General features: G+C 37.9%; 2 protein-coding genes, 1 long non-coding RNA gene and 2 pseudogenes across 3 annotated transcripts; 3 read left to right on the top strand and 2 right to left on the bottom strand.

The window, feature by feature from the left end:
* Nucleotides 1-361: 361 nt before the first annotated feature.
* LOC122277623 lies at nt 362-2267 on the bottom strand (annotated as a pseudogene).
* An 856-nt stretch (nt 2268-3123) lies between these two features.
* On the top strand, nt 3124-4609 carry LOC122277625. The gene is made up of 2 exons (XR_006229043.1): nt 3124-3463; nt 4396-4609. It is a non-coding gene; the product is annotated as an uncharacterized LOC122277625 (long non-coding RNA).
* Nucleotides 4610-5205: 596 nt separating this feature from the next.
* LOC122275950 (DNA repair protein recA homolog 2, mitochondrial-like) lies at nt 5206-7235 on the bottom strand. Its single transcript, XM_043085298.1, has 4 exons — nt 7179-7235; nt 6575-6721; nt 6321-6455; nt 5206-6166 (listed from the first exon to the last, which is right to left on the bottom strand). Exons 1-4 carry the CDS (start codon nt 7233-7235, stop codon nt 5840-5842), a joined length of 666 nt encoding a protein of 221 aa, XP_042941232.1. The 3' UTR covers nt 5206-5839.
* LOC122277624 lies at nt 6936-9104 on the top strand (annotated as a pseudogene).
* An 8238-nt stretch (nt 9105-17342) lies between these two features.
* Nucleotides 17343-20024, top strand: LOC122277816 (protein IQ-DOMAIN 12-like). The gene is made up of 5 exons (XM_043088003.1): nt 17343-17452; nt 17541-17825; nt 18426-18653; nt 19129-19260; nt 19482-20024. The coding sequence occupies exons 1-5, from the start codon at nt 17378-17380 to the stop codon at nt 19548-19550; spliced, it is 789 nt and encodes a 262-aa protein (XP_042943937.1). The 5' UTR covers nt 17343-17377; the 3' UTR covers nt 19551-20024.
* The last annotated feature ends 614 nt before the right edge of the window (nt 20025-20638 follow it).

Below are 20638 nucleotides of genomic sequence, written 5' to 3'. Positions count from 1 at the left end.
TACACGTACGTATATATGTATGAACTATTTCTCTTAAATTTGTCATCGAATTATGCCGTTTCTCTTGAAGACTATTTGAGATGAAAAATTTCCATCCTCATTTTGTTCTAAATTAAAAGTTCATGCCAAAAAAAAATATTGTGAGGCGAAATTATGCTCTAGCTAGACACATGATGGGAAAGGATTTGAACTTTTGGGACAAGAACATGTGAATTTCACAGTAATATTTAATGCCAAGGACGTTGGTCCAAGCTGTCACAAGCAATTAATATTATTAAATACCGTGGGGTACGACGTTGCACAAGACATTGAACGTATCTGTTTCTTTCTTAATTGCAAAAAAATATTCAAGGCAGATCGATCATTGTAAACTCGGATATATCTTATTCATATGATTCTAGACAGCAATATTTCATGCATATATGGTATGGGATTACAAGCAGAGTGTAATTTATTGTCATATTGTGCACCAAAGTTACACTTATTCCACACATATATATATATGATCGATGATCTAATACCATTCTTAACCGAAATTAACTGGGAACTTGGGCTGTTTATTGGGAAGAAAGAGCCCCCAGTGTTTCTCAAACGCTGGTTCTTTCCGATTCTCATCAAACATGGCAAACAAATAAGTTTCTATCGGCTTTCCAGGTCTCTTTGGAGTGCTTTCACCCTTCACATGCTGAACCAAATTCGTGATGTAAGTTTTTTCATTTTCAAGCGATGTGGCTACCCCACCGTCTGAAGGCCAACCCGACTCCGATACAACGACCTCCAATGACCCCCCGCCGGCCTTCTCCAATGCCGAGTAAACTGCATCTAGTATGGCATCGAAAAGATAACGATAACTGAGCGGAGGGTCGCTCACTACAACTGAAGGAGCCGTGAAAAGGGCATAGTCCAGATGAACATTTTGGGGGTCATACATGTGACTGAAATATGGATACAAGTTAACGAGTAATGGAGACCGGTTGTTCACTAGGAAGCTGATGATAGGATCAAGAAGTGGCCTGTATTCGGGCTTGAAAGAGCCTCTTGATGGGGGGTAGGACTCTCCAAGTACTCCATTGTCAACGGCAGTGGAAACTTTGATCTGGTTTGCGAGGCCAGCTGCAGAAACTGCGTTTTGAATGTTTCGCATGGCTGGGACAAGGAACTGTGCATGTCGATCCGAAGGCTTTACTTCGTTTCCAACTGCAATATACTTGAACCTGACATTACCGAAGTTTTTCACGTTGTTTTGAACCCAAGCGTCTGCATTGGCTTGGCTTGAAGCGATGTTTTCAATGTTGTCGTTCGGAAGGCCGAGCATGAGCTCAATGTCGGAGCCTCCGAGGGCTCGAAGAATAGCTTGGTTTGGATCATAGATTCTCATTCTTCGGATGTTGTTTTGTTTACTGAGGGCTATAACTTCTGTCGGCTGTGGCAGATTATCACAAGTGTTCCATAACAAACACCAACTTGCGCACCTGCATGCGTCAATTAAACAACAAATGACCAATGGTTTTACTACATATACATAAAAATGCCAATGCATGCTTTGCCCCCACTTCTTTTGGCACAAACTTTGTGCAGCTTGATCTCCTATAGATAAAGCCTATACGGCATATGGTTTAGTTCCAATTGAAATATGCGCTCAATTTCCTCCTTAATCGTCATCGAATTACTCGTAAAAAATAAACCTGAAAAAAAGTTCTGCTGGTAGAAACACATGATCGAGCTGTGTCCTTAACTTGGCCGATCAATTAATATCCTAAAACACGAAACTAGTGCACATTCTAGTGATCTATATATAGGAAAAATACCCAGTGCCGTGCAGAATGGTAACTGGTTTTTGGGTGTACAGTAGAAAAGGTCCTCGTCTCATCCTGCATAGAGTTGTGAGAGGACAGATCATGATCTTACACTACATTGGGCGAAGTATAGTGTTCCTAACGAGCTATATCCTGAACCTTGGTCAGGCCAGTACTGAGCATTCGAGTTGGGGCGGGCTGTGACGGGTCTTTTGGTTTGAATTATATGTAAGAAATTAAAGAGAGCGAAATAGAAATTAAAAGAAGATCTAGACCTGTTGTGCCTAGAGTAGCCATTAGCAGTCCAAGAACGAGCATTGTGGAAATTATGGAAGGGCTTTTCCCGGCCGAATCGGACTTAGCCATTAAGGAAAATATAGAAGAAAAGGGAAGAATAAGCAAAGAAGGGTAGCAACTATAGATGCATTTTAAAGGGGGCCGGGTGTAAAGGCTTGTGTTTGTTTCTGAGTACGTATTGAGTGATCCTCAGAACTACACGTTAAATTTTAACAGGTCAATCTCAGTTTATGGAAATATTGGTTGCTTAGAAAGTTATCCATTCAATGCACCAAATTGCATCATTGAAATTTGAAGCGGCTACATCTAATTGCTCGTTCTTTTGTGGAACTACCTTTTTTTTTTCCTTGTTGAATAGTCTTCGGTTTTTCGTTTCTTTGTAATGAAAGGTACATTTTCTCCAAATAACCAAGTTCATTACTTGCCTCTCTTCTAGGATAGTGATCGTGTTTCTTTGTGTTGTCCAGATGATATATAACGTCTGGACAACACTTATAATAACTCAATCTTGTTCCAACTTAATCTGTAATTTTCCAGATTTTTATGCTGTTTTATGAACCATTAATGTAGCTAGCCACACGATCACTCCATTACTAAGCGGTGGCAATTTGCAATCATGAAAAAAATTTCCGAACGATCATTTGTCCCTTTGGCTTATAATTTATTCATGCGTTTCGAAATCGAGTAGATCGAACGCATACATCACACACAGTGGACGACACAGTGAAAGTAAATGATGTTAAGATAAGAAATGGAGGGGTACAAATGCTTGACAAAATGCCGTGTGGAAAATTCAAAGATCCAACTGATTTTGTCATACTAGTGGAGTACTTGGGTGTGGACTAGGTCTGCCTGCAGACCTGGCAGGAGTCTTTGATCAATAGGCGACAAGCGCAAATCATGCTGCATGCATGTGATTCAGAGAATAGAAAGGCGGGCTAAAATCAAGCTCCTTTACGGAATGGGAACAGCCTGCTAGAAGATGGGACGAGGAGAACGGAAGATGCCAAGTAGGAGGTGGGTAGGCCTGTTCATATGGGCCGGATTTTATCCGGCCCAGCCCGGAACCCGGATAACCGGGTTTCCGGTTATGGTTTTCGGCCCGGATAAATCCGGGCCGGAACCCATATTTATAAAAACCGGAAGCATCCGGTCCGGACCCGGGTATAAAACCGGGTTCCGTATTATACCCGGTTGCTAACCGGGTTTCTTTATAATGTAAATGTGAATCGTGACTTCAGTCTTCTCTCTCTCTCTCTCTCTCTCTCTCTCTCGTTATGAACTTAGCAGAACTTAGAAACCCTAAGCTCCCTCCGTGAAATCTTGCTGCCGTCTCTCTCTCGCCGTCGTCGCTGGCCGGACTTCGATCAGTAAGTCTCTTTCTCTCTCTCTCTCTCTCACTTCGATAATCCTCTATCTCTCACTTTGATAATCCTTTCTCTCTCACTTCGATCAGACTATTTTGCTAGATCTGCTGTTTTTCTCCGTCTCTCTCTATTTTGTTAGATATGCTATTTTTCTGGTTGTGAAAAAATAGCCTTTTGCTAGATCTGTTCTCTTTGCTTTTAAACGTGGGTTTTTTTTTTTGGGTCTGATTTGTTCTATGATCAATGCCTTTGAAGAAATCTGATGTGGGTTTATTTTGCTAGATCTGATGTTTTTTCTCCGTCTCTCTCTATTTTGTTAGATATGCTATTTTTTGGGTTGTGAAAAAATAGTCTATTGCTAGATCTGTTCTCTTTGCGTTTAAACGTGTGGGTTTTTTTTGGGTCTGTTTTGTTCTATTATCAATGCCTTTGAATAAATCTGATGTGGGTTTATTTTGAATAAATCAAATGTTAAACAAGGTGATTCAGTGTTGGTGACAACCTGGTCAATTCATTTCCTTCTAAAAGGATTCAAGAGTTCTGTTTGAATAATTACTGTGCTCTTTAGATGTTAGGGCTAATACCTGGAGGATAGGCCAGTGTTATTCTTGTCGGAATATCAGTTTTTATTGCCCCTAATTTCTGGAACTTTTGTATGCTAATGGCACTTGTTGGCACTTACCTTAGATGTTAGAATTGATAAAAAGAGGATGGTACATTGTTATTTTTGTCTAGTCATATTGAATCTTCTATCCTGTGTAGTTGGGTTGCGCCCCTCTGCTTGTTTGATAAAATTGCATTACTTGCAAAAAAATAATGATTTGATCCCCCTGCATTCGGTAGCTTTATACTCATGGCATTCTTGGGCAACAACTAGTTATATCTGAAAACTGTATTGTGTTTGCCGTTGCTGAGAGGGTTTTGGTGTTGAACAGGATTATGAATTCACTGACCCAAGCGCTGCAATCTTCTGGAGTTGATTTGTCACAAGCCTGCATCTCAGTGCAGATTAATGCCGGTAAACCTGCAAATAGCAGACTGAATGGTGTAGCAGACTGAATTTCATATATTGTAATTTGTGTTTTGTAATATGTATAAATACAAAATAATGAAATATGTAGTGATTGTATAATGTATTATGTTTTTTTAGATGCATTTAGTTAAAAAAGCAATTAGTTTTATATATGAAAGAATATGCTTTACAACATTTTTTCTTAAAAAATTTATAATAGAATATAGGCTCTTAGATTTAAAAGAAAAATGCTTCTTGAAAGAAACTAAATAATATAGGTTTTTGTTTAAAAAAAAAAAAAAAAAAAAAAAAAAAAAAAAAAAACCAACCCGGGTACCATCCGGAACCCGGATTCCGGGTTTCAAAAAATCCGGATTCACCCGGGTTCCGGCCCAAGTTGTAACCCGTCTATATTGGGCCGAAAACCGGCCCGGATTTGAAACCCGGGTTTCGGGCCGGGTATATCCGGATACCCGGTCCGAAACCCGGATGAACAGCCCTAGAGGTGGGGTGCTTTAATTTGATTGACAGAAACATTTGTTTTCAAATTCATTCAAACGCTACCAGTAGAAAATATCACTCTTCTTCGAAAGTCTGGTAACTTAGATAAAACTAGTTCTCACCCACTCTTTGCAGACCAGTGCCATTGGAACACTATTTCCCAAATGAATTACACGAGGAAACAGAGCTTAAACATTGGATTAGATATATACGATTCCAAATATTTACGAATGATGTTTTTATTGTTCTTTGCTTGTACAATAACTTTACAAGATTTTGTAACTAATAAAAATCACAAAAAGATTAACAAGTTAAAGAGTCAAACGCGAATTAACCCACATCAGAGTTGACTCAGAAGGCAAGCAAAAGAAATCCCACTCAACCGGCTGTCTTCTGAAGTAACAGAAGGTGTCTTTGTTAGAAATATTTTCAAAATAATTAGTTATATATTAAATTTATTAATAATATTTTTGGGTTGTTTTTGGAAGTTGTGAATTATTTTGGAAAGAGAGAAAATATGGAAAGTTTGTGAGGTTTATTATATTTTGGGTCTATAATTGTTCAGAAAACAATAGTTGGCCTGGTGGTGTTGTTGCCTTTGGGTTGCCATGAGGGCTTGATTCCGAGTCACTCTCATTTGTAACATGCCTTGAAACACACTTTCTCTCACTATTTTGATTTGGAGCCCCTTTTGTTCCAACAGTCTGCCGATTATGTCAACTTCAGATGTTGGTGTCCCTGTACGCTCATGAATTCAAATCTAGTGCAACCCTTTTACCTTAACACTTGTAATCTCAAATCCAAACACCCTTCGGGTCTCTCCGTGTCTCCGAAGGTGGCTGGCTCCTTTGACGTCCAGGCTTTTACTATATTTGAATACTACTCATCCACTGAGGACCTAAACTGTTTCTCTTTCTTTCAAACAACTCTCTTCGTAAGATCATGACTATCTTATCGAGGATTCCATTGTTTTCAGCCAAATACTGTTCAGCTTGATGTTTATCACTGAAAAATTCTCCCTTTATTAGGAATTTGCTTCCTTCTTTAATGATGATTCCATGTTCACAAGCCAAGTCCAAGACCTCAGACTCCCAGCAAAAGCCTCTCCCAAATTGTATTCCCAGTTCAGCCATTTTCATCGAAGGTGCCAGGTTATTTTTCACAACTTGTACGCGAACCCCAAGACCAGTTACCTAAAAAGTAAGATATTTTCCAGGAAAAAATTATTTAAATAATACAATACAACCTCAAACGGCTGGAGAGGAAACAGGTCTACGAGATAATAATAGAAACATGAAATGGAAAAAATATAAAAAAAGTAAAAAGAACATAAAAGATGAGATTGACCTTATCCTCCGTCTTGAGCAATGCTTTTCTTATCATCTTCAGTCGTACAGATGCATAGAATTTCAATGCATTTCCACCACATGTGACCTCATCCACTCGTCCAAAACCTTGCCCTGATCTCGGACTTAACCGAACCTGAACATACAAGATAATAACGAAAGGAAAGAGGCATCACTCCTTGCCATAACTGGAAAGATACATGTTATAACATATAAAAAGAAATGTTAAAAATGACTTAGTATACCGACAACCACCTGATTAAGAAAAACAATAAGAGTTCGAGATTGGCTTAATGAGTAATGAATTTTTCTAAGTGCTTGAGTCATTATTCTCGATTGTTCATCTTTGAAGGTGCCGCCTATCGTTTGATCAGGCTCACATTGGGGGATAAGGGCAGCTACCTGAAAGGCCAAACATGCAGAACAGTATATAGGTTAACAGGATGAAATAGAACGTTGTAATGGTATAGGCTGCAATAACAGAGTAACAGAAGATATTGCCACCTGGAGCTGTTAACTTGTTTTCCTAAAACAACAAAAAGGTAATAATAAGTACAACAATGGGTAGAAATTCTCATTCATAACGAAAATGACTTCTACTGAAAAGAGAATTGGTTAAGGACAGTGAAAGTACTCAAAGTTGAACTCCCCCCCTTCCCCCAAAACCCAAATTGTCCCCAGGAAAAAATCATAAAATCCCCCCTCCCCTCCGCCCGTATCGCAAGTCCATAAGGGATCTCAGAGGAGTGAATTAGAGAACCCGACCAAAGCCCAGCGACCCTCCTCTAAAAAGAGTCAGTGGGCCTCTGATTCAAGAACACTTGGCCCATAAGCAAAGCACGCCCAAGAAGCAACCCACAGGTAGGAAAAGCAGACCATAGAGGTCAGATGGGACTACTGCCCTGACAGCCCCCATTGACACCCGACCCTCGAGAACCTGCGTAGGCAAGTGGACGGGAGATACATGAACCCTCGATAGCAATGTCAGTAGGATTTATGTACTATCAAGGCCGTGAAGTGGGTCAATTCTCAATTTAGATGCTTTGACATTTTCTTTCTTCGATTAATTTATGTTCTTCTTTTAGGTAAATTCAATGGTGCTCTTTTGGCTGATACTTGATAGTATAAACGGTGAGACTCTTTGGGCTGCTCCGAAATCAATTTATTGTACTTGATATGTTTCCTATTATTGTTGCACTCCCTTTGTTTGATAAAACACTGACCTTTGTGATTCTTTTCCTTGGTTAGATTGAGTAATATATGTGCTTTTAAGGTTACCAGTAAGTAATCGTAGTTCTCTGAATTTGCAATTAATATAAAAAGTGATATTATGTTAATATGCAGCTATGTCGATATCATCTCATCGGAGATTTTACAAACTTTTTTGGGGAAAAGAATTTGATCTTATCTTGTCTCTAATGTGACCATAATATTTGGCAGGAGCAGAAGCATGTAGCTTCAGAGGCACACATCGTCTGGAGTTGATGAAACACGAGATTGACCATAAGGCACTATCTTTTTCCAAAAATGGTCCTAAAGAACTTTGGCCTAGTGTATCAAACTATGTTCTCCAAGTCTCATCATCAGACGGTCCAAAGTCACCAGTGGTATACTGTACTTTTTAGATTCTGGCGGTGGGTCTTACCCTGAAGTTATATCAACTGCCCAAGCAGATTGGTTCCGGCATAAATCTGAAGAGATCAACCCTGACGTAAGGTACGTGGAAGAATACAAAACAAGTTACAAACACGATTCTCTTTTGAACTTGCTTTAGTGCACCTTATTACCGTAGAACACAATATTTCGTAAAAAAGGTTTAAATATATAAAATATACATCATTGTGTTAAATGGTTTCCAAAGAACGAAACAAATGATAGAAAACGAGGAACCTTGGTGGAGATGTTTTTGATTCGAGAGAGTGAAAAGGAAAAAAAGGTTTATTGTGGCAAACGGTTGTAACTGATTATGCTTAGGTTCACCCATTAGATATAGAGTATATTGTGATTCTCTTGATATGTTTTCTCCATTTTCTTGTCCATCGAATTAAGTATCATCTGACAGGGTGCCTGAGCTAATATTCTGGCACATTCCAAGTCGAGCATACAAGAAGGTTGCTCCACGGTTTGGGATACACCGGCCTTGCGTGGGCTTAAATTAACAAGGAGGGTGTTGCTGCTCAAGAAGCTGAATTGGGTATCATGAAACTTCTTACTAAAAGGCCTTCTGTCAAGGTAAATTGGTTGTTTATCCATAGATGGTACAGTAATCATTCATTTGAGTTGCACCTAAATCATCAAAACGTTGGAACAACAGAAGTTTGATAATTGTATTTTTTTTCTCAAAACCATGAAAGAAGCATTAAAGAATATGTTAATGTCATGGGAAGAAGGTTTAATCCTGATCTGTGGCTTTGGACTGATGGACATAAACGGTTTCATGCGGAGTTGTTTCCCTTTTCATTGTGGCAGGCAATATTTGTTGGCCACAACCATGGATTGGACTGGTGTTGCCCCAATGAGAAACTCTGGCTGTGCTTTGCAAGACATACTGGTTATGGGGGCTATGGAGACTGGGCTAGAGGAGCTAGAATTCTAGAAATCACCCAGAAGCCCTTCTCGGTTAAATCTTGGATAAGGATGGAGGACAATGTAGTACACAGTAGAGTCGTATTAAGTCCTTAAGTCCTGTGTTTCCCTGTGTACAAACATACAAAGGAAGATAAGCAAGTTTGTGTGCGTGTGTGTATATGCATTTTAGAGTGATGTGACATTTTCAACTATTCAATTGTATCTTTAGTTAAAAATTAATCTTTTAAAGCCACATTATAACCCGTCATTTCTGTCATTATGAAATAAAAATTAAATATTGTTTTTAGGTTAAAGTTTAAATCATTTAGTGAAAATTAATCTTTTTATTAAATTACTATACAATTAAAATTAGAAGGTAATATATAATATATTTAATCAAGCTACTGATTTTGATAAAATTACAAGTGTTCTAGTTTTTCAAATGTTTCTTTTTTTCCCAACTTCAGAAGCTCTCTTAAGTGCATCTCTGTGCCCTTGTTTCTCTCTGTAATAGGTGTCTTTCTTTCTGTGTATACTTTTATCATCTTAAAGACTTCATGCACCGACCATGGCTTATAGCATCATGGCTCCGCCGTTCTCCATACTTAGAGATAAGATTAATAAAAGAAAAAAATATGAAAGAATACTAAATGAGCATTCTAGAAGTAAACATCATAATACTACTCCAAATTTTCCAATGAATATCTAAATTAATGAGGTGAAGCTATGCATTAATTTTGGCAAATGAGGGTATGCGTGCAATCATAATGACAGCGAGGTTATATTACTAGGAAATGCTTCTTTTCCCTTTTGATAATCCATAAGAGCCTCTTTGTTATGACAAGTTGGTATTCTGTTTTTACATAATCAAACCAAAGCATATGCAGTTTTATTTTTATATTGTGCATGCTCAGACAGTCATCTTGTTAAAAATTTCTGAGTAATGAAAAAAGGTGCCCACTATCCCCAATTTCTTGCATAAAAATTTTGCATGGTATAAACCATTTCATATTTAGATTGGAAAAGGTTTAATCTATAACTCATGATTGAATCCAATGGAGCAGAAATGCTTTTCCAATTCTCCTAGGCTTGCCAAATTGATTGATTCGGTCCTCTTCACAAAAATCACTCACTATTAACAGAATAACGACCATTTACATATATAGCTTGAGCAAAGTTTGAACAATTTTCTTGACTTAAGTAGTTCTTTTGCTTACTAAAGTATCCCTTTTACTCTTATCATAAAGGGAGAGAATTTTGCAGTCTACTCATGAGAATGGAGGGCTTGAAACGTTGCCGCATTGATAGCCTGCCATTATTGCCACTTGATAGAAAAACTCTTTCTACCAAAAGAAAGAGAGGAGGAAGGACTCTTCTGCATGGGCAATTAACAACTCAAAAGGCACTTTATTCTATTCTCACAAGGACAGCTCATGGTCGCCCAATTTTGTTAGTCAAGTTCCTAGCCCCAAGTTCCTTAATTTTCACGTTAAATTTCTCTACATTAATAGCTCTGTGTCGGGACATTAAGCAGCTCAAAAGCCATTTTTCCCTCTAAGCTGGGCCACAATGGGAAGCTAAAGTTCCATTATCTTGGACAAGTCAAGAACTGTTCACATGGTTAATGATCGAAAAGAAGGGGACCACTGGTAGGCCTGGGCTCTGACTCCGACGGAGTCGGAATCGCGAATTCCGAACTCCGACTCCGACTGGAGTCAGAACTAGAAGTTTACTCATACTCCAACTTCGACTAGGGGTCGGAGTCCGACTCCGATCGGAGGTCGAAGTGCGGTACTCCGATTGAAATTCCGAGGAAAAAGATCGGAATCGGACTCTGACCTCCATCCGATCCGATTTCGATATATTTGGAACCTATTGGTCCAATTCCTAGCCCTAAACTAAAATAAAATAAAATTAAAAAAAATATAATACATAACACATCTTTCAAAAACTCCTATACAATTGTTCAAAACATTGATAATAGTTTAAACAATACATTTCGAACATCTTCCAATACAAAAGTAAAAACATCTTCCAATTAAGAGGTGCTCCAAAACATCTTCCAATATATTATGGTTTGTCGTTGGTGATACCTGAAATTAAAATAAAAAGTCACAATCAATAAAAAGAAAAAAATGATTGAAAAAATTTATTATTGCTAAAAATAAAATGTGATTATCATTTCTCACCAATAAAATTTAAAGGGAGTTTATCAACTTAGGCACACTCCAGGTATTAGTCATCGGCAAGTATGTTAGGGTTCATAATTATATCTATGAAATCATAAAAAGTATAAGGTTAATAGATTTATGAAATCATAAAAATAATTAAATAAATAAATTGAAATACTCAAATAAAGTTACTTGATTCAAGCTTATAGCTATCAGCATCAAAGCCAATGGTATCTAGTCCAATTGGTGTATCACTTAACCAGTTCTGTGTACAAACAAGGGTCTCTACAGTTGACGGTGACAATGAACTCTGGTAAGAATCCAATACTCGACATCCAGTGCTAAATGCCGACTCAGAGGCAACCGTAGTGATCGGAATGGCCAGCACATCTCGTGCAATACTAGAAAGGATCTGATACTTGGTGGAATTAACCTTCTACCAAGTTAATAGCTGAAATACATCGCTAGGTGCCTCGACCTCTTCCATAAAATATCGTTCAATCTTAGAAGTACACTGCATAATATTCCTCGTTGCAACGAGTTGATGATACTGATTCACAATATTGTAACCTCGACGTGGTGGATGTAATGAGTCATCTGAGCTACGGTCATCAAAGAGAGGTTTCGGAATCGAGTGTGAGGTGCCCGCTGCGGATGAAGGCTGACCACTATTGTTGTAATGGAAATATAAGTCATCAAGATCCCTTTTAAGCATTGTAATAAACCGTGCAGCCTTCACTGCCCCCATTGTGGAATTTGCCCAAAATTCTATCAACGCCAACTTATAACGGGGGTCAAGGATCACAGCCACAAAAAGTAATCTATTTATTTTCTCAACATTCCCCCTATATTTATCATATTTGGCCTGCATCCTCATAACCATACCAGATAATATTCCGCAAGGATCAGTACAACCTTTTTGCAAGTGGTAGTGAAGCTTTGAGAGCTCACTGAAGAACAAGTTTGCAGTTGTATATGCAGATCCAGATATCCGCATAGTCATATCATAAAAAACTTGTAAAAATCTCACAAAGTGCCCCACACTAATCCAATAATGTGTGTTTGGCGCACCAAGCCCCTTTCCTGCAGGCTCCAACAAAGCATACTTAAGGCCCCCATCCTCGATCTCCATCCACTTGAATACTTTTTGGTACTTTTGTGCCACATCCAACATAAGGTATGTCGAGTTCCATCAAGTCGGAACATCTAAGTACAATGTCTTAGAACATGAAATCCCAAGCTGGTTTGCTATTGCCTTGAATTTGGATAGCCTTTGAGGGGAAGCCCTCACATACCGCACAATATTGCGGACTCTGGTAATGGAATCGTCAACCTCCTTTAACCTCTCAACGACAATCAGGTTGAGAATATGAACACAACATCGAACATGAATAAATTCGTGGTTGCGGATGACATCAGCTTTCACACTCATATTCCTCTTCAACCATTCAATTGCAATGTCATTGGCACTGGCATTGTCAACTGCAATACATAGAACCTTTTGAATTCCCCAATCCTTTAAACAATCATCCATTAGTGCCCCAATTGATGCTCCCTTATGATCAATAATTTCTTTAAACCCAATAATCCGTTTTCTCAAATTCCACTCACTGTCGATATAGTGTGCTGTGATACACATGTAGGAAACGTTCTGTATGGAAGTCCATGTGTCAATCGTAAATGACACTCTCTGGCCAGTGATAGTGAACATCCTCTTCATCTCTGCCTTCTCTTTTGCATGCTTCTTCATACAATCCCGCATCACTGTATATCATGATGGCAATGGAAATCGTGGCTCAATAGTCTTAACAAACTTTCGGAAGCCTTTTTTTTTTTCTACTGTGGTAAAAGGCATCTCATCTTCAATTATCATCTCAGCAAGCATATCCCTCACCAATTTTTCACTGTATTGAGGGATGACCATTTTCTTAATCTGTGTACCATCAGTGGCTGTAGAAGTTTCGTAACTAAGCTTAGTCTAATCAGTGGCGGACTCTCCCTTCGCTATTTTATACCGCTGGCAACCATTAAGATGGGCTATTAAGACAGAGGTGCCTTGCTTCTTTGAATGACATCTACAGAGTTGCCCACAGTGGTGACATCTCGCCTGTGGGTTCTCACGATTACCAGGAATCTTGGTAAAATGCTCCCATGTCCAAGACCTTTTTTTAGTAGTTCATGGTTAAGGTGGCGTTGCAGATGGAGGTGGTAGATCCCCAATACCCATCTCCTCATCCTCATCTTTTATGTCTACTGGAAGTGGGAATCGACTACTTGCACAAGAAGTAGCTGCTCTAGAAGTGGGTCTAGAACTCGGTGACCTAATTGTGGCAGTTGGATTCCCTGGTGACGGAATTGTGACATTTGGATTCCCTTCCGACCTTCCACTAGGTGAAGCATCCATATCTATCAAAAATAAAATAAATTAGTTTGGAGGTTGCTGCCTTAAACAGTAATAAAATAAAATAAATGCAAAACATCCATTAAATACTGATAGAAAGCATACCCATATACTAGATAGCTTCTCTAGCCTTTAGTTTCACAATCTCCTCCTCAAACAACTTCTTAAAACGTGATAACTACATTTCAAATGCCAAATGAAACATAAGCCATCGAAAATGCAAAACAAATATGGTAGTGAATAAAAATGCAAAACAAATAATTGCATTTCAAATGCCAACTGAAACACAATTAGCTAGGTAGGAGAATTACATTTCTGATGTCTATTATGTTCTCAAATTCAGTGCCATAAATAAGGTTAGGCTGTCAGACAAAATTCAGTGCCATTTTAGGCTGAATTACATTTCTTTTGTTAGACTAATTGCTGTTCTTCTACTTCTTGTTTTGATCGAAAGTGACACAATTTAAATGAATTGAATAGATGTGATTTCTACTGCACAAGTGTTCTGTCCTTAAAGCCTGATACACTGCTTCTCTTGAGTTTTTAGTCTAAGATAGTCAATCTATTGGTATATTGGGGTGAATCTGAAATCAGTTTCCTCTTGAGCTTAAAGGCTTTTAAAAAAATCTAATCAAATATTTAGATCTTTTGCAGCCAAGAGATATGAAAAGTCTAATAACTCAAGGCAGACTGGCTATTGTAAGTTTGTAACAAGTGGCTTATAAAGAGTGGGTGATCTACTTGAATTAGGCTCCTTTTAAAACCTTTTAACACTTGCACAGAACAGAAATGTAGAGCACTATGAACTTGTACACGTGAACACCTAACTTTGGAACATTATTATTTTGAAATAGTTGTTTATATTAATATTTATGCAAACTTGTCCTTTTTCTTCCTTTATTACATTAATTATTGAGAGGCTATGTTACCTAACTTACTTCTTGTGATTGATGCATGCATTCAGCAAATGCATCTCCATCATCAGTTATTTATGCATTTGAAAAACAAAATTAAATGGATTTAGAACAGCTAAGAATTGGTCTCTTCAAGGTCTAGAGTGATCAATTGGATCCCTGGAAAAATACCATTTCTTTTTTGTTTTAAAAGGCATAAATGCCATATGAATGAATTGTCTGGGTGTTTAGTAACATGAATACCATGAAGTCAGCTGTATAATTGTCCCTGACCCCTCACAAACATTAAAAATGAAAATTCCACATTTATTATATGAGAAATGATATAAGGAACCCTTACAGTTACCACATATCTCCACGTAACTAATATATGATTTATCATTTTTGCCATTCTATTTAAAACACACGAATATTTATGATTTGATGAGATGGAACTATTTATACTCATGAACTGTGTACTGTGTAGTATGCGACCATCATGCAAAGTTGAGCCTCTTGAGTATTACAGCCATATTTTGAATGGCGTTTTGAGTGTTCCTTCTTACAGGTAAAATAAAACTTTATTGAATCAAAATAAATTTGGGAACTCCTAATTGTTAAACCAAGAACAAAAAGGCAATTTGACTTCAAACTTTTGGAACAAAAAAAGAAGATTCCCCAAATGAAGTACATTCTAGGCGCAGCATAAGCAAAATAACCATTCAACCATTGAAAGGAACCACCCATGAATTCAATAATCAAAAGAAGCCATCTTGACATCTTATTACCGAACCAATCACAAATATATCAACTATCAAGCCAACAATTCCAATTCTATCTATGTTACATTGTTACCCACTTTTAATTGTTCTTATAATTACAACCACGTCCAAAAGTGCACAAAAATAAATAGAAAATAATCTAATTGAATATAAAATAATATCGACAAAAAACAAAATAAATTCCAAAGGAACAAGTAACAACCACGTCTGTTGCCTTTAGGCTGCAGAGTTCAGAGAAAACAAAGATTGGGCTCGATGATTAAAGTACAAAAATCTACCAAGTACCAACTATGAGAACAAGTAAGATAAAGAAAATACAAACCCTAAGTTCCTGATTTCGTGATTTTGTATTGAGGAGTGAGGCGTGGCGCCGTGGGTGGTGGCACTGTGATTTTGTGAAGACAGCGCCTTGGGCAGCAGCACAGTTTCGAAGGCGACACGAAGAACAAATGAAACGAGGGAACCAAGGGAATGACGGGGAGCGGCTGAGCAAGGGAAGAAGAAATGAAGTAGAAGAAGAAGAAAGGGGGCGATTGACTCGCTGAGCAACAGAGCAACAGAAGAGAAGACGAAATGAAGAAGAAAGGGGCAACGGGTTTATCTTCACGTAGCAAACGACGTCGTTCCTATTTCAAGGAATGTCGTCGTTTAAGTTAGGGGGGGACATAGATGCAAAACGTCGTCGTTTTGAATCTATGTTTTTTTAAAAAGTCGGAGTTCGGAGCCAACTCGGATCCGAACTCCGACTCCGACTCCGATACCATTTTCGGAGTGTCTCTGATTCCGACTCCGTGTTCTGCAATTCTGACTCCGACGGAGTCGAGTCGGAATGGATTTCGGTCGGAGTCAAAATTTTCAAAAATTTGCCCACCCCTAACCACTGGTCATGACTTTGGATATCAGTGATTGTCCCATTATTTTTATCACGTCTTTAGCCTAATCTACCTAAAAATTTGGTAAGCTTAACAGATTTTGACTTATTTTAAGAGCTGTTTAAGCTTTTAAAATGCGATCCAAAAAATATTACTTTCTAGTGCAGCCTCGCAAAACCACCGCAGAAGAACAGAGAATTCATACCAAATTCATGGTCACAACATCCTACAAACAGTGTTCCCGTTTCTTCTTCTTCTTCTTCTTTTGATGTGGCTCAACAAGATGGGAGTGAACCCCAACGTGACCCCACCACCTTACCTATCCTCAAACATGTGTTGAGGTCTTATTTCATTTTTTTGTTCCTTTTTTTTCCTCCTTTATTCTTCTTTGGTCGGTGGGTTGGTTGGTTGGTGGAGAAGAAACTAACGAGGCCAATCCAGTAATTTGACATAAACGAACGTTTGAACTGGTCAGGAGTAGGTTATGAAATCGACAGTTGAAAAGAGAGAGGGAGGCAAAGGGGACCCTCACGAAGTTTACAGAATTTGCTCTTAAGTCACCATGCAGCAGTCATCACAATTCACAAAGTATCTGCATAAGCCTCTTCACACCTCACTCCAAACAGTACTGGCTATGCTTTTCCCTGCACTGATCTAGCTTCCATTCTCACTTCCTGAGCACATATCATTTGGTCTAGAAAACAAGACCAAGCACAGGCTATAGGAAAACACCCTTTTGGGGTTATCTTCGATAACAATGTCATTAGGATTTATGTACTATCAAGGCCGTGAAGTGGATCAATTCTGAATTTAGATGCTTTGACATTTTCTTTCTTCGATTAATTTATGTTCTTCTTTTAGCTAAATTCAATGGTGCTCTTCTGTGGCTGATACTTGATAGTGTAAAAGGTGAGACTCTCTGGGCTACTCCGAAATCAAATTATTGTACTTGATATGTTTCCTATTATTGTTGTACTCCCTTTGTTTGACAAAACACTGACCTTGGTGATTCTTTTCCTTTGTTAGATTGAGTCATATATGTGCTTTTAGGGATACCAGTAAGTAATCGTTTTATCATGCATAATTGTCAACTGTGAGTCTCAGACAGAAACATTACTGGTATTAACATTTTCAATTTTGGCACTTCCAAATTTGGTCAGGCCAAAAATAGGCTTAATCGAATGGGCTTGGAAAACTGAAATAGTGTGATAAACAGAACTAATTATCTGCTGGTTTTATTTTCCGCTGAGAAAAACTTCTATGGAGTAAAATGTAATACGGTTGTTTATGGGTTTTTTTTTTTCTCTCTCTCAAATGAAGGGTCAGTTGAAGTGCACATACTTTGATCCAATACAATCTTATGAATCTTCAATGGCCAAGACCAAGTGCTGGTTTGGTTGGGTAACCTTGCTCCTAACTTCTGAGGCAAGAACGAAACTTGAAAAGGTTGATTTACACTCTTCTACTTTCAATAATTGGAAAGATGGTTTCCAGTAAGCTTTTTGGTTATCTTCGTATTCCTTGCACTTTTCAGAAATCGAAGAGGTGGAGATGGTTTTTTGGAAAGGTTAAACATAAGCAGTACCCTGCACTCTTAGCACCACAGAGAACACTGAGGGAAGCAACAGAAGAGCAAAGAAAGCATGCTTTGACTGTTGCCATAGCAACAGCAGCTGCAGCAAAGGTTGCAGTGGCTGCTGCAGGAGCAGCAGTCGAGGTTGTCCGGCTCACAGGTGCTTCTCAATCTTGCCAGCGCTTCATGAAGCAAGAAAGAAATTTGGCTGCCATCAGAATTCAAAGTTCTTACCGGGCACATCTTGTGAGATTTTTCAAATCTTTGCTCCATCTCTCTCCATAACCAACTTTTGTCTCTAATTTATTTGGATATAGACTTGTGGATCTTCTGCATTCCATTGGAACTTGGTTGATATTGTTGTTGCTCTAGCTTCTAAAAAAGTATATTTCTTTTACCTTCAAATTAATCATGTTTATTTTTAAAAAAATCACTTCAACTGATATACTAATTAAGTTGGTAAACTCTAGTGAGAATTGGAAGTCATTCAACTGTAAAGATCTCCAGATACTTCAACGCGTTCAAATGCTTCTTAAAATATCGAGTCTTATATTGCGAATTCAAGTGCAATACCAATTTGATTACTCAAATAATCCAGACCGAGTAATATGGTTTTAGAGTTGCCCCATTAGTCCGCCTGCCATGCTCTATTCAAACACAGCAATAACAGAATGAACCACTCATTGGAGAAGAAGGACATGTACATGCCCTTTGCTTCCCTTTATTTTTTGTGGGATTTGGAGAAAAAGATGCAAGATTATGAGAACGGTTATCATCTTTTATTGGTTATATTGAACTAAAAGCGCTTCTCATGCCTGACTTGAATTTCAAATGGGAGTGAAACAGATAAGGAAAGCATTGAGAGCATTGAAGGGACTGGTGAGACTTCAAGCCATAGCTCGTGGACGAGCTGTGAGATGCCAAACAGTCACATTGAAGTGTTTGCCACCCAGTGCAAAAAGACAGGTAGAGGTACAGGAAAAGAGCATCCCTTCTGCAGATGCAAGCCGCAGAGGTTGTTATAAGAAACAATTTGACGGGGCAAAAGATGAGCTTGGAGAAGAGGACACAAAGGTAATGAGATGATTCAAATAAAAGATTAATGCCTTTTAAGGTGATTTCAAAAGAACCATTTAGTAAGAATGAGTGCTGATAACCCAAAAAGAATCATAGAGACCCTTTTATGTCGTTGTTAATGAAAAGAACTTACCTAGAAAAAGGAAAAATGTACTACAACTAAGGGGATCCCAAGTAATATTTCTCTCTTTTTCTTGGTATGTATATAAGTTGCATGCAAGTGTTAGTAGATGTTTGTCTTTCAAACTTCAGAGAGAATTTCTTAACCCATAGGAGGGTACCATTTTTATAGGGGAATGATTGCGAAATAGACCTCCGATCAATTTGCATGGTGAAGACCTAATGCCTATGGACTTCTTCACTTTGAAGTTTCTCCTGAATAATTCGGTTATTTGATGATACTGCAAATCAAATTTGTGCTAATGTTTATTGATTTTCTAATCTGGTTTACTGAAGATTTGGTTATGGGCAGCTTGAATGCAGCAGTCAGAGAAGTTGGGACCGGAGCATGGTTTTGAAGGAAGACATGGATGCTATATGGTTAAGAAAGCAAGAGGCCATTACCAAAAGAGAGCGCATGAAGAAATATTCATTTTCACACCGGGTAAATTATATCTGCTATGAAATTTCCTCTTATGGTTTGGTGGCTGATGACTAGAACTGAGTCATAGAAATCCGAATCCTATATGTAATTTACTACCACGTCATTACCAAATGTTGCTTGGTTCCTAGTTTCTTGTTTTAGTGAACTAAAAAGATAACAAGACAAGTGTCTGGCCTCTTCTCTCGTATCTAATTTTCTCACGACAATTATATGTTTCTTAGGAGACGAGAAATGCTCAAATGCTGGAGGAATCAGTGGACAACAAGAAATTCAGAAAGAGGAGCTTCTAGCTAGAACAACTGTTAGACAAAGAGCAGGCATGTAATATGGAAGGAGTGGGTGAAAGGAATGAGCAAAAACAAATTAAACCCAAAAATGAACAGAAGCAAGTTTCTCTAGGACTGGATTCACAGTGGTCATTCCCTAGGAGATCTTTCTGTCCTGTGAAACAGAACTCAGCTGGTAATGACAGTTTGATGCCAAATTCTCCCATTTTTCGAACTTACATGAGTGCAACAGAATCTGCCAAGGCAAAACAAAGGTCGTTAAGCACACCAAAGCAACGGATCATAGGGTATTTGGATGGATGCATTGATCACAACTTTGCAAACAAGAATGAGCAGTACGACTCGTTTTGGTCTTCTTTTAATTCTGGTACCGATGATAGTAGAGGTGTTTCTCAGTAGGCATGCATCTTCCTGCAGCAGCATGGATCATCTTTGCTGATCAGTCTAAAAACAAGTTCAGTCCAATGGCTTTTTCAGAAAAAAAAATAATAACAATGTCGCAATTATTACACAAACCCGTTTACGTTCTTAAGACAAATAATCATCTCAAAGTTTATTTCGACTTGGTTTTTGACAGGGAGAGGAATTCAAGTACCTTCATGCCGTATTCATCTCACAGCTACTAGCCTACTTTTAAATATACATACATTTTATAGTGAACCACATACGAATCTTAGGGTGTAAAAAGAAACGGAAAACCAGTTGAACTGAACTGATCCGGTGCGGTACCACTTCTTAAAAATTGAAACCGGTGTGATATCAATTTTCTTATTATGAAAACCGATATAAACCGAACTAGAACGGTATATATATTATAATTTTTTGTATTATATTATATATATTATATGTTAAATTACTAATTAAAATAACCTATAAATTTTAATCTTATAATATAAAACTAATATAACATAAAATTTTAATCTTAAACATAAACATTAATATTAAGTTATTAATACAAACTTACTTTATATATATATCAATGATAAATATATCTTTGACATAATAAATTATAATAAATATATATATATATTTGTAAATATATTTTTACACATTCCATTATATATACTCATATGCAAAATTCTATAACTTAT

This window comes from Carya illinoinensis, chromosome 9, assembly GCF_018687715.1.
Source record: "Carya illinoinensis cultivar Pawnee chromosome 9, C.illinoinensisPawnee_v1, whole genome shotgun sequence".
NCBI lineage: Eukaryota > Viridiplantae > Streptophyta > Magnoliopsida > Fagales > Juglandaceae > Carya > Carya illinoinensis.
Note: the sequence above shows the minus strand (reverse complement) of the source record. Positions and strands in the feature narration are given on the sequence as shown.

Coding starts and splice junctions, on each gene's coding strand:
- LOC122275950 (XM_043085298.1), bottom strand. CDS start 7,235: ATGGGGGCTGTCAGGGCAGTAGTCCCATCTGACCTCTATGGTCTGCTT. Junction 6,722..7,178: donor ATGGTCTGCTTTTCCTACCT/GTGGGTTGCTTC, acceptor TTGGCCTTTCAG/GTAGCTGCCCTTATCCCCCA. Junction 6,456..6,574: donor TTATTGTTTTTCTTAATCAG/GTGGTTGTCGGT, acceptor TTGTATGTTCAG/GTTCGGTTAAGTCCGAGATC.
- LOC122277816 (XM_043088003.1), top strand. CDS start 17,378: ATGGCCAAGACCAAGTGCTGGTTTGGTTGGGTAACCTTGCTCCTAACT. Junction 18,654..19,128: donor TTGGAGAAGAGGACACAAAG/GTAATGAGATGA, acceptor GGTTATGGGCAG/CTTGAATGCAGCAGTCAGAG. Junction 19,261..19,481: donor AATATTCATTTTCACACCGG/GTAAATTATATC, acceptor TATGTTTCTTAG/GAGACGAGAAATGCTCAAAT.